Genomic DNA, 12,838 nt, shown 5'->3' with positions numbered 1-12,838 from the left:
GTTTGACCTTGCAGAGAACGGTCAATTTGTTCAGGACTTTTTTCTGTGGGGTTTCAGACATGTGGTTTATATATTTATGTACGCGTTTGCTTGGTACATTTATGAACATATCTAAGACCTTAAAATTCTTATCACACAGATCTGTTTCTTTCAGATACAGATGCAATTATTATTTATTGGTTTAGCTGAAGAGATCACAAAAGATAAAATACCTTTCAGACATGTTACGGGAAAAATCTGGGTGCGAGGCTGCTCAGCCACCCAGCTCATCGGGCAGCGCCCGTGGATCCCTGTGGAACAAAGAAGGAGTCCAGCCACCAACCGGAGCAAATAGCTGTAGGTCAAAGTTTATTGTGCAACAGGTTCAAAGAGGAATTGAACCCCAAGAATGGGGTGACAAGGACTTTTAAAAGTTCCTATCTTATCCCAGCATACAGTTCACTAAACACCATCACTACATCATTACTACATCATCACTACATCACCAAAAGGAAGGGTTATATATGATTAGCATAGGAGGAATGTTGGGGTAACATGCAAATACAGGATATGTATTGGGAAGTACATTCTAAGCACAAGAGGACAATAGAACTTTAGTTTGCATAGTCTGGCACCTGGGCAAGTCTGGAGGAGAGCTTTTGGCCAGCGATTGCCACCTAAGAGTATTTTCCTCTGAGTACGTGACCTCCCGCTTGAGGGATTTATGGTGGGGACTGAGTGGTTTCCAAGCCCTTGGCCAATGATACAAAATGGCAGTGGAATGAAGAGAATCGGTGAAACTCTTTTAGCAAAGTCTCTTTTAGCACTCTTTTAGCAAAGTCTGCATTGTTGGCAGTTCTTCTACAAAGTCTTTTGCTGTCAGAACCGATAGGCTGTCAGTCGGGGTTGGGAAGGTTGCGAGGATGGTATCCATAACTGACAACACCACTTTGTGACCCACAACGAGGATGTGGTAACCATCAATGCATGTGTATCCCTTTATAGATCACATTTTCCACTGTGATCTGCAACAGCAGATATTCAGAGACTTACTAGTTCTCATACTGTAGGGAAAATAGCTATCATAACTATATTAAAAACAAAATACTGATAAGTTACAAAACTGACAGTGCAAACTTGAATGACCCCATGGATACAAGCAGGTTCCAGGTTCACCTGATTTCTGGGAAGGGCATGTGTGTGACATGCTAATTGTTTATTACTTTGTGCCTCATTAGGATTAGTTTGTTTCCAGCTCAGTTTTACCATAAAGCCTGAGGGAAGAACACATTTATTTAAAGTACCCATTTACTGACAGTGTAGGTGTGGTTGGACTGGAAGAGGCACCTGGCTGCATCCAATATGAAAAAAGAGATTTGTGTTACAATATAAAAATGTAGGATTTCTGGGAAAGCATGCATTCTCCATTTCCATAATTTCCTGCTCCTCACTGGACCAGTCCTTCCCAGTTGGAATCCTTGGTCACCCTTCCTTGGCCCATGAATCCCTCCAAGTCAACTTCTTCCAGAGGTCATCTGTTGGTTCATTCCTCATTGGCTTCTAATCACTCAGGCATTATGAGGGTCTTCTTGAGTATATGCTTCTTCCTTGAACAGTTGGTTTCGACTACTGCTCAGGCTAAACAATACAGAGGTGTGGGAGCAGTGCAATGGTTGGGTAAGCCCCTTCCTTCTGGTCTGAAAGAAGCAGCAAAAGGAGGTGCTTCTGGCAGGAGGTGTGAGGACTCTGACAGGATCCTAGAGTCAAACAGCCTTTTCCCCAAAGCCTTTTAAGCACTAACTAGGCTTTGGGAAGCAGCCCTCCTGTCTCTTTCCCAATGCCGCTGCCACCCCAGGAGCTACTTCCGTGGCCCTTCTCTGCTGGCAGGGAGAAATCAGGACACGCTGGAATCAAGGCACAACCCAGGACAGCTTAATGTATTCCGTAGCCATTCCAGCCAAATCAGGACTGCTGAGGGGTATGCATGCAAATCAGCTTTAAAATAAATTTGCCTCCAAGGTGAATGGACTCTTGAAGTATAAGGAGGATATGAGAACATTTACAAAGCAAAATGGTCAGAGCTTGAGGCCCATAGGATTGGCGTAGGATTCATTGTCTTATGAATATGACTTTTTTGTATGTTGTGTTTTAAAAAGGCTAAGGTACCTGAACATACAAAGATTGTTAGGCCCAGCTAGTCTCTTTCAGCACCTGTTCTAACTCATTTCACTTATTTGAGAGATCTGTCCTTTTGCATTGGGGTTAGATGACATAACCATGCATTCAAAAACTGTCAAATCTCTGCTTGCCTGCAGTTTTACATTAAAAACAAAACTTTGGTGCTTTATATCAGGAAATACCATACTTCTCCGTTCCAAACTATTGATTTGAAGGATACACATTATAGAAGCAAATTTTTATTTCCACAATCATTAATATTTATCACAATAAGAATAATGATACACAATACAGCACTCTTTTCTCTGTGTGCTGCATCCCATTTCCCTCCACCAACAGCAAAAGAAAAGGGGGGGAAAGAAGAGACACGGATACCGATGCCTGACTCTCACCACTAAGCATCACCCCCATATTGCTATGAATTATTGAATTCACAAGGAGGAGATTTATGCTGAACCATAATTACCCATAAATGTGAGGCTGGGGTGAGATATGTGAAGCATTATAATAGTTATTTCAACTGGAAAAGAGTTTGAGGCAGTGGAGATAAAGGGAAGTGCCAGAGAAACAAAAAGTCCAAAGTATATTTTGAAGAAGTTGCAATACAAAACTATACAGACTTATCTGGAAGTAAGACCCATTGAAATCAGTGGCACTTAAATCTAGGTAGACAGATAGAGAATTGCATTGTAATCCCTTTGAAATAAATGGTTACTACTTCCACCAACAGTGCATAGGAGTTTGCTGAAATCCATAGGGGATTGCTCCAGTCTTTCCAGCCAAATATATTTATTGGTGAGGGATGTGGTGGAAAATTGAGAAACATCTTTCACTATCAAGGAAGGAAGCAAACGTCCTTTGAAACTGGAGGTGGAACATAGACATTGTGGATTATTTTGCCCTGCCTGAATTTGTCTAATCCTCTTTTTAAGTCATCTAAGCTGGTGGCCATCACTGCTTCCTATGGAAGTGAGTTCCATGATTGAACTATGAACTGCATAAAATATCATACAGCACATAGCTTCTGAACTGCACCAACCATGCTTTACCCCTCCTTTCAACTATCTCAGCTAAGATATTTGTGATATTATGTTAATCATTAAATAGAATAGAATACTTTTTTTTCTTCTTTAACTTACTAAACACAAGCAAAATAATTAAGAAAAATTAGATTACATTCTCCAGGACATTAGAAATTCTGCTGAAGTGAAGCATAATCTGCATCAGCAAAATTCTTCAGTTTAATTATAGAATTGAAGGGTTGGAAGGGACCTCAAGAGTGATCTAGTCCAACCACTGCAATTCCCCCCATGGGACTCGACCATGAGATTGAGAGTTTCATGCTCTACTGGCTGAGCTATAGATAACCCACATCAGCAGTGAAAGCCACAGTTGGATAGACCTAATAGTGGACTAGTCACATTTATGGAAGAGGCTATCAGTGGCAATTGTGGTAGTTTGATGGATATACAGTGGTACCTCAGGTTACATATGCTTCAGGTTACATACGCTTTAGGTTACAGACTCCGCTAACCCAGAAATAGTGCTTCAGGTTAAGAACTTTGTTTCAGGATGAGAACAGAAATCGGGCTTCTGCGGCGTGGCAGCAGCAGGAGGCCCCTTAGCTAAAGTGGTGCTTCAGGTTAAGAACAGTTTGAGGTTAAGTACGGACCTCCGGAACAAATTAAGTACTTAACCTGAGGTAAGGTAAAGGTAAAGGTACCCCTGCCCATATGGGCCAGTCGTGTCTGACTCTAGGGTTGTGCGCCCATCTCACTTAAGAGGCCGGCGGCCAGCGCTGTCCAGAGACACTTCCAGGTCACGTGGCCAGTGTGACGAAGCTGCTCTGGCGAGCCTACACCAGAGCATCACACGGAAACGCCATTTACCTTCCCGCTATAAAGCGGTACCTATTTATCTACTTGCACTTAAGGGTGCTTTCAAACTGCTAGGTGGGCAGGAGCTGGGACCGAAAGACGGGAGCTCACCCCGCCGCGGGGATTCGAACCACCGACCATGAGATCGGCAAGTCCTAGGCACCGAGGTTTTACCCACAGCGCCACCCGCGTCCCTGGTGTTTCTGCCCGGTTGAACCTGAGGTACCACTGTACTATTTCCAGTTGCTGGGGGTGAACAGGGGGAATGGGCGACTGCCCTCCTGTTATGATAATCCTGTACCCATGGACATCTGATCAGCCACTCCAAGAAGGATGCTGCTACACTGCAGGGTTCTTCTTGTCTTCTGAAAATGGAGGGTGGGATTTGAAGCAGGTATAAGCAACTACGTAGCTGGATTCAGTTCATGACAATGTGGCTAAGGATAGTCATCACCAAACAGATCAGCTGGTTTAAAGTATCCTCTGCCACAATTAGAACAAGGAGGGGCAAAGTTCAGTAAAATGATTTAATAAGCTCTCAGAGTCACTGTATTCTATTCAGTGCCTACCAGTGTGTCCCTGGCACCCTTCAACAGCCCTGAGCTGTGTCTAGCTTTGCCAGCTGAGCAGTCACCTGAGCAGTACCTTGAGGCTTTCATTGAACTTTGATTAGTGGCCAGGAAGAAGAGAAAAAGTATATTGCTCCTTCCAACTCAGTAAGAAAAGGCAAAAACAGAGGCATTGGCTCGAAATTATTTTTTCACAACCAGGAGCAGATACTTCCAGGTTAGCGGAGTTCATAACCTGAAGCATTCATAGCCAGAAGCGTTCGTATCCAGAGGTATCACTCTGCTTTCTACCTCAGCCTTACTTGCTTGCACCTGAAGTGATTTCTTTGCTGCCACTGAGTTACGCTCCTTTTTTCTGTGTTGATCAGTTTTACTGGTTGAAACCTCCATTGCAGCCACGTGTGCTGCAATATGAAGTCAACATTTTAATCACAGCTCATCCCATCCTTCCCAGTCTTGCTGGGATGAATCTAGTGTCCAGGCTTTTCTCTTCTTTAGATGAGGAATCCTTAGGTGGAGAATGTATTGAGGGGGTTTCTTGTAGTTGGCTTCTGGGCTTTGCCATTGCCTTTTTTGGTTCTCAGCTCCTTTATTGGGTGCCGTCAGAATTTAAATTTTAAATTAACTGTATAGAGGAAGAAATTTGAAAAGTGCCTGTTGACAACTAATGAGATTGAGGAGAAATAATTCAGACAATTTCAACAGTGAGCTTTGAATTTCATCATTATCTCTATGTCTTTATGCCAAAGGGGGTGGGAAAAACTCCTCTTCCAAAATTCGCTGAACATTTGTCCCCAAGTGTTGCCTGCAGAACAAACATGTAGCCTATAGATCCCTCCAAGTAAGCCTCTATGTGCATCAGTTCTCTTTCTAGAATGATGAAGGCACTCCTGAGCACATGCCTCCTCTTGGCCCTGCTTTCTCCAGGTAAGTAGGAACCAGTAGGATGGAGAACTTTTTATCACATTTAGAGGACAGAGGAATCTGGAGAGCTGAATTTAAGAGAGCTAGTGTGCTGTAGTCATTAGATGGTCAAGCAAGGATGCAGGAGACCAGGGTTCAAATCCCCACTCAGCCATGGCTCATTGCGGGATCCTGGACAAGTCACTATACTTCAGGTTAACCTACCTCACAGGGTTCTTGTGAGGGTAAAATGGGGAGTGGAGAACCATGTACATAGCCTTGAGCTGCTTGGAGGCAAGTGCAGAAAACAAATAAATAAATACAAAATAGAAACCAAGAGCAACTAAAATGGATAGAAATTTTAAAGGATATTTGAAATATGCTAGTACCTGAAGGTACTATGTTTAGTAGCCACTGGTAGCCTAATTCTGCATCATTTGTCTAAACCTTTTTGTGAAGCTTTTGTGAAGCCATTCAAGTTGGCAGCTTTGTCAGTCTTACGAGAGAGGGATCAAAATGTTTGTATTTCCACTTTGTCCATGTCATGCAGAACAGTATGTGCTTCCAGGAAGTCCCCTCTTTTTCCCCTCTTAACTGTCCTAACCCCCCCTTAAAGTCCAAGTCTCTTAATCTGGATCTAACCCTGTTCATTTAACTCTGCTTAAAACTGGTTGAAATGCAAAATCTTCTCCTCAGGAGGTCTAGTAAGTGATTGTACAGTGTATTCCTGCAGAGGGTTCCCAGTTTCCCCAAAGCCTTTTTTCATGCCTGAATGATGGGATAAGACCAATTTAGATTGAAAAGCTGACTTGCAGGTGAGGACGGTAGGAGCTGCATACTGTCAAAATTTGCCTTCCTGCTCTTCATCATCTGGCCATTGGTCCTTTAGCTAACGTCACATCTAAGATTGTAATCAAACAGTAGAAGAAAAAAGGTATTGAAGTGATAGATTGGATGGGAGGAAAAATGGGCCAGGGGAAAGGGAGGGTTTACCTTGAAACCACTTGAAAATAATTAAACCAGTGTTCAGACCAATGGATTTTACTCATTTTATTTTATTGAAAGATCTTATTAACTTGAACCCCATTTCATTTAAAATATTTAATTCACTCCCACCTCCTTCTCTGTGCCAAATTAAGCAAACCAAAAAACCAAATAATAATAATGATAATGATAATAACAATCCATGAACTAATCTTTTGCTCCTGTCCTCAGCATTACCTCTGAACTGCAGATCGGGGTTAAACAGGACTGGACTGACATACCATGACTATTTAACAACAAATTGTAACTTTGGTCAAGATTTCTGTGTTGCCAGTGTTCTGCGTACAAATATAAGTAAGATTTATCTGGTTTTTTGCCTTTTGTTGTTGGAATTACTAAATTAGTTGTAAGGAAGCTGTGGCACTTCAGCTGTAGATGAATTAGAATTCCCACCTGCCTCATCTATCCTGGCCACCAGTCAAAGATGATGGGAGATGCAGTCCAGCAGCATCTGGAGGATCACAGTTTCCCAATCCTGCCTTGAGACCGTCTTTAAACCTCTGCCAATTATCTTGGGTTGAGCAACAGGAGTTCAGGGAAGTATTTTCCCGCCCTGTAAATGGTTATGATCGACTAGCAGAGAGAATGCAGTGTATGGCACATGTATTGTCAGAAGTATAGAAGAAGTCATGATTCTTCATGCTGCAGATTGGACCTGAAATGAAGTTCTACATTCATTCCAAATTTAATGCCTTTTACTCTGGTCTATGATCGTAATAAAACTTTGAAAGCTTCGGTTATAATTTACAAACTACAGTTGCAATCGAAATTATTCACGCCCCATTGCAAATTGGGTTGATTATCAAAATTTACAGACTTCTAGCTGTTTGCATTGAGCAAATCAAACAAAAGCCATTGAAATAGCTCTGGACAATGGCTGCTTCAAGTGGTTCCCCCAAATTCAGCTGAAAATGCAACTTATACTGCCAAGAAGAAGAACATTATTTATTTCAGTCGAAAGACCTACAAAATCATTTTCAAAAACAAGATAAAAGAGAAATACAGGGAAGATTAAGAGGCGGTCACTTTGTTTTATCCAGAGTATGTCGGTTTCTATTTCTTATTACTTCTAAGAGGAACTTAGCCAAGGCCAGGGTAGTATCATCTGACTTATATTGGCTTCTCTAGTCTCACTATTATGTAACCCATCGTTGGCAAGCATCTTTTAAATGCCTTCAGAAAAATTGTGTATTCCACCAGGCTCATACAAGCCATTCAGAATACATCTTTCCATTGGTTAATTGATATCTGTTTCTTTACTTTTAATAGCTTTTATTGTATGCTTTAAATATTATGGCTGGAAGACATTTTGATATTTTTTCTTTCTATGATATAGTGGTGTGTACATATTTTAATTCATAAAGCTCATCACTTTATATTGCCGAATTTAATAATACTTTACATGTTATTTGTTTGAAAAGGTTCTCATTCAGACAATACAGAAAATTGGAACCATTACAATGAACGTGTCTTAGGAGCAGTAAACCTCCATATCTAGATAATTCTTTCAAATTCTTTTTCATAGTGAAATTCCAAGTGCAACTTTTGAGTCAATGCTCGTCATCCAGATACTGTTCCTCAGGCAATTACAGCTTCACTGCAGGCGATGGTAAATTCTTTCAGATGAAGAAGCACTGCTGCAAGACTGAACTGTGTAACAATGCAATTCTCAGCCGTACGTTTCTGCATCAATTTAGAATCATTAACATGTTAGGGTTTTGCACTGAATGTGGCCATGGCCTGGATCCTTAGTCAATCAGCAGTACTTAGAGAATCTGAGCCTCATTCAAATGGGGTGAGACAGCCCCAGGTGGCTACAGGTTGGCTTGAGCAGCTCAGGACTATTAGGGGCTCTCAAGGAATGGCGAGTCAGGCAGGACGGGGAGGCAGTCAAGAGGAGCAACTGTGAAAAAGAGGGACCTACTTGGTAGCTAGGGACGCGGGTGGTGCTGTGGCTTAAACGACAGAGCCTAGGGCTTGCCGATCAGAAGGTTGGCGGTTCGAATCCCCACGACAGGCTGAGCTCCCATTGCTCGGTCCCTGCTCCTGCCAACCTAGAAGTTTGAAAGCATGGAGTGCAAGTAGATAAATAGGTACCGCTCTGGTGGGAAGGTAAACGGTGTTTCCGTGCACTCCTTTGGTTTGCCAGAAGTGGCATAGTCATGCCCTTTACCTTTTATTTGGTAGCTACGTCTGCCAGAGAAGGGATGGGTTGCCTTTCCAACCAGGCCTCTCCTTCTTCCTGCCCCTCAAAGCAGCACCATGCAGGATCAGATCATCCTTCTGATAGGTGGGAGGATCTGATCCTGCACAGTGCCAGTGCCCCTTGTCCCAACTATATTTTTACTGTATATTAAGATATGGTTACACATCACCCCGGTATCCAAGTGATGTGAGATTCCATGGGTACCAGGCATGCTGTAACCTAGGCTCTGTGTTTCCTGCGGGACCATAATGCACTGTGGTGTCTTTATGATATATGGTCATGCATAAATATATACAACCTGAGGCCTACAATGAAGACATCCACCAGAACATGTCCTGCCCCTCTCATAGACACAGCAGCATTCTTGCCTTGGCAGTTTGTCTTTTCCTGGGAATGGTCACATCCCTCTTATTCTAATCAAACGTAATCCTGGTTTTCTTACTACACAGGGAGCAGCCTCCATTCCTTTGATGTGCTGCAGTGCTAATCTGCTATTTTAATGACCCACTTCCCCAAAATGGTTACCTCAGAAGTAGATTGCTTCTGACAAAAGTCATGTTGATTTCCTGGGATTTAGAAGTGTCTAAAGAAGTGTCAGTTATGTCAATTTAGGAACTTTACCTATGTTAATTAACCCAGTGGATAAGTTTGGACCTGGAGGTCTCAGGGAACTCACAGAAAGTGACGGTTAGTTCATTGCTGAAGTGCAGAAGACAGACAGAATCTCTGTACAAAGATAGGGGACTAAGAGCATCCATTTTCATACAGGCTACACCATAATCAATGGCAGGAAAACCTTAAGAGAGATTGAGAAGGGAAGAAAGTTCACACTCCCCCACTCCCCTTTATGTAAAGGTCATTCATCTCAGAGACCAATGGTGACTTTGTCCCATCCCCAGCCCTGAACCCAGATTGTGTCTAGATTATATTTTATCCAAGAGTACTTGCAACTGCCCCACCAAAACTGGGAGGCCCTAGGGTGGATTGCATTAATATAACACAGAGATACAAAAACAGAGAAAAACATCAACATGCTCACTATACTTTTGATTTTGGCAGTTCCTGATCTCAACATGCTGGCTGAAAATGGTTTGCAGTGCCCATCCTGCTTCTCCAAAGGAACCATAATGTGTAAAAGCAAGAAGCACATCAACTGCCTTGAGAATGAGACCCAGTGTATTCAAGCCAAAGCAGTTCTTCTTACCGGTAACATTGCTACTCAGACAAGGGACAAAGGCCTAGTAATTCTTGGTCATGCAGACTCTCTCCTTGTCTTCTTCTCTCCCTTCCTTCCTTTCCCTTGCATGTTGCTGGAACAATGAGAGGGATCATATCTCTCACTGGCCCCACTCTGCACCCTTCCTTAGCCTGCCTGCACTGTGTCCTTTAACTCTCATAATGCCACTTGCTTGTCCAGAAGGAGGATTCAGAGTGAGATGTGTATATAAAATACCCTTCTAAACAAAAGTAAAAAAGTGTGAGTATGCTTATAGCCCCGGGGGAAGATGGCTCAACCGCAAGCACGTGAGTCTTTCAATGTGCCCTTTGAGAGGCTAAATGGCAGCAACTGGGAGGACTGGTCGTGCCAAATGTATTACTGGCTGGAGGGAAAGCTTCTCTGTGAGTAAGTGTGAGTAAGTATGAAGAGAAGTGTGAGTAAGCGTACTCACAAAAAGTGCATTGATTGCTTCACCCCAGTTGCATCCAAATCTCTCCACCATTGGGATGTTTCTGTCTTGCTCAAAAAACATATTTATTATGTAAAAGGAATGTAATACATTTCCTTTAATTCTGTGACAATGAGCAGTATCTGTCTAACGCATAACAATAGTGCAAGTATTTACAGTTGTGCAACAGAAATTCCGCTCTCTGTATTTTCTCTGTAGCCTCCTAAAATCTTCTCCACAGAATTGGAAAAAACCTCAGAATTCATTTAGGGGATACACAGAAGGAGGAAGGGAGGGAGGATATGTTCCATTCTACAACCATACATTATTTTGCTGATGTCATGATTTAGCTACATCCGTAAAGTGCTTTATATGCATTATAACAATTTGACACCAGATGGCGCTGTGGAGTCCCATCTTTCTTCAACAGGATTTCCTAGTACGAAGTTTGCAATGCAATTGACTACAGTGGTAACTCTGGTTACGAACTTAATTCATTCCGGAGGTCTGTTCTTAACTTGAAACCATTCTTAACCTGAGATATCATTCTAGCTAATGGGGCCTCCTGCTGTCACCACACTATTTCTGTTCTTATCCTGAGGTAAAGTTGTTTACCCGAGGTACTACCTACGGCTTAGCGGAGATTGTAACCCAAAGTATTTGTAACCCGAGGTGTTGTAAGCTGAGGTACCACTGTACCCTAACCCGAGATCCAGACATAGATGAATACCTCCCTATCAGCATATTTTTCAGGAATAATGCTACATTGAGAGGGAATTTGGGATGAATGTGGGAGGGGCATATGGCTGGTTTGCCTCAAGAGGCCATTTGAGCTGCGTTTGCCCTACATTCTTCCTTCTCATTCTTTTCCTGCCATTTTCAGCCTTGGCTTTCCTAGTTTCTCTTTTTAGGGTTGAGTAAGAATTCTGAGGTGAGTACCTCATTGGCTCTTGCGATTCCCCCTTTTCACCTGCTTTATGTTTGATGTGTTTAACATGAAAATAGCTATGGGAAATAAAAGGAGGATTCTCTGGATACTTAGATTACAGTAGGGCAATGAGGGAGCCTCAGTTGGCACCCAACCATCCTGAGAGACAATGAAGTGCATCTCCTGACTTATGACAGGTTCACTCAAGGTTCAGACACCAAGGAGGGATTGTTTGTTTTCAGATCTTGCTGTGTGGCCGTAGCATGTGACTTTTAATATGCCCAGGAGATGGGGGGGTAGAATTCCTCCCATTTTATTGCAACTCACCTGCCCACAAGAATTTGATTTCGTTAATCTTATTAATTAGGCCTGTTTTCAAATCCTCTGATTTCATTATATCTTATAAATACGACTTGTTTATTAATATTCTTTGTGTGTGTCTTGAGAGTCCTTTGGGTATGATAGTAATTTTAAAACATATCTGAGTTAATTTTTTTTACCTGAACTTCTAATGTTGACAATTTTGTATAATCATGTTCTGGTGAAATTATGATATTTCTCAGGTATCTTAAATATACTCATTTTAAAACTAACTTATTAAAATTCTCGTTCACCATCACAGGCACCATCTCCTAGTCCCTGAGTAAAGGACTAATGTCAACATTTCTCTCCCCATCCCCCCCCCCAGCTTCATTTAAGGGCCCCAAGTTCACTTTCCAAGGTTGTGGAACAACAGATTTTTGTGGCATCACGAAAAATGGAAGAGCTGCAGTTGGAGGTGGGAGCTTTGTCCTTTTTGTTACCCAAGAAAGATGTTACAATGCTCCACAAATCTCACACCAGCCGGAACGTGAAGAGTGAATGGGACACTGTAGACCTCCTCCTTGTGTATTCCAAAATCTATGGCAAAGAGGAGGAATTGGAGGCCTAGTGGTGAAATTCAGGACTCAGGATCAGTGTTTCTTTTTTGCTTTTGTTGGAAGTAAAGGGAAGCAAGGGGCAGAGAAAAAGAGGTCAGAATACGGGAATTGTGGATTCTAACTTCAAAGAATCCTGTTGTGTATCATTAAAAAAGAGTTAAGTTTTCATTATGACGATTACAATGCAAAATAAATGGTTATGGAGAATCAAATGCTGGTTCTCAGATCTGTTTCTTTCAGATACAAATGCAATTATTATTTATTGGTTTAGCCACACCGATTACGAAAGACGCAATACATAAAACAGAATAAAAACAAAATAAAATACATTGCACAGTTAAATCATTAATAGAATCAGATGGTTCATTAGATAAGAGGTTTCTCCTTTGAAAGATTTAAATTAGGGCATATTTTAAGGCAGAGTTCAGTGGAGCTCAGCTCTGGCACCTCTCAGGTTAGTGTCATTGTCATTCTAAGAGAACAAGGAACAAGCTCGTGGTGAACTCTGGCACCTGCAAATCTAGAAAAATAGCACTGATCCCTACAAATTTTTCTCCTTACAATCTT

General features: G+C 42.0%; 1 protein-coding gene across 1 annotated transcript; it reads left to right on the top strand.

The window, feature by feature from the left end:
- The first annotated feature begins 5,481 nt into the window (after positions 1-5,481).
- On the top strand, positions 5,482-12,212 carry LOC128419189 (phospholipase A2 inhibitor and Ly6/PLAUR domain-containing protein-like). The gene is made up of 5 exons (XM_053399607.1): positions 5,482-5,530; positions 6,722-6,844; positions 8,076-8,225; positions 9,816-9,962; positions 12,040-12,212. Exons 1-5 carry the CDS (start codon positions 5,482-5,484, stop codon positions 12,210-12,212), a joined length of 642 nt encoding a protein of 213 aa, XP_053255582.1.
- The last annotated feature ends 626 nt before the right edge of the window (positions 12,213-12,838 follow it).

The sequence above is a fragment of the Podarcis raffonei genome, chromosome 8 (genome assembly GCF_027172205.1).
Source record: "Podarcis raffonei isolate rPodRaf1 chromosome 8, rPodRaf1.pri, whole genome shotgun sequence".
In the NCBI taxonomy this organism is placed as follows: domain Eukaryota; kingdom Metazoa; phylum Chordata; class Lepidosauria; order Squamata; family Lacertidae; genus Podarcis; species Podarcis raffonei.
Note: the sequence above shows the minus strand (reverse complement) of the source record. Positions and strands in the feature narration are given on the sequence as shown.

Excerpts from the sequence above, each read along its gene's own strand:
- LOC128419189 (XM_053399607.1), top strand. The coding sequence starts at position 5,482 with ATGAAGGCACTCCTGAGCACATGCCTCCTCTTGGCCCTGCTTTCTCCA. Across the intron at positions 6,845-8,075 it reads TGTTCTGCGTACAAATATAA|TGAAATTCCAAGTGCAACTT; the intron begins GTAAGATTTATC and ends TCTTTTTCATAG. Across the intron at positions 8,226-9,815 it reads TAACAATGCAATTCTCAGCC|TTCCTGATCTCAACATGCTG; the intron begins GTACGTTTCTGC and ends TGATTTTGGCAG.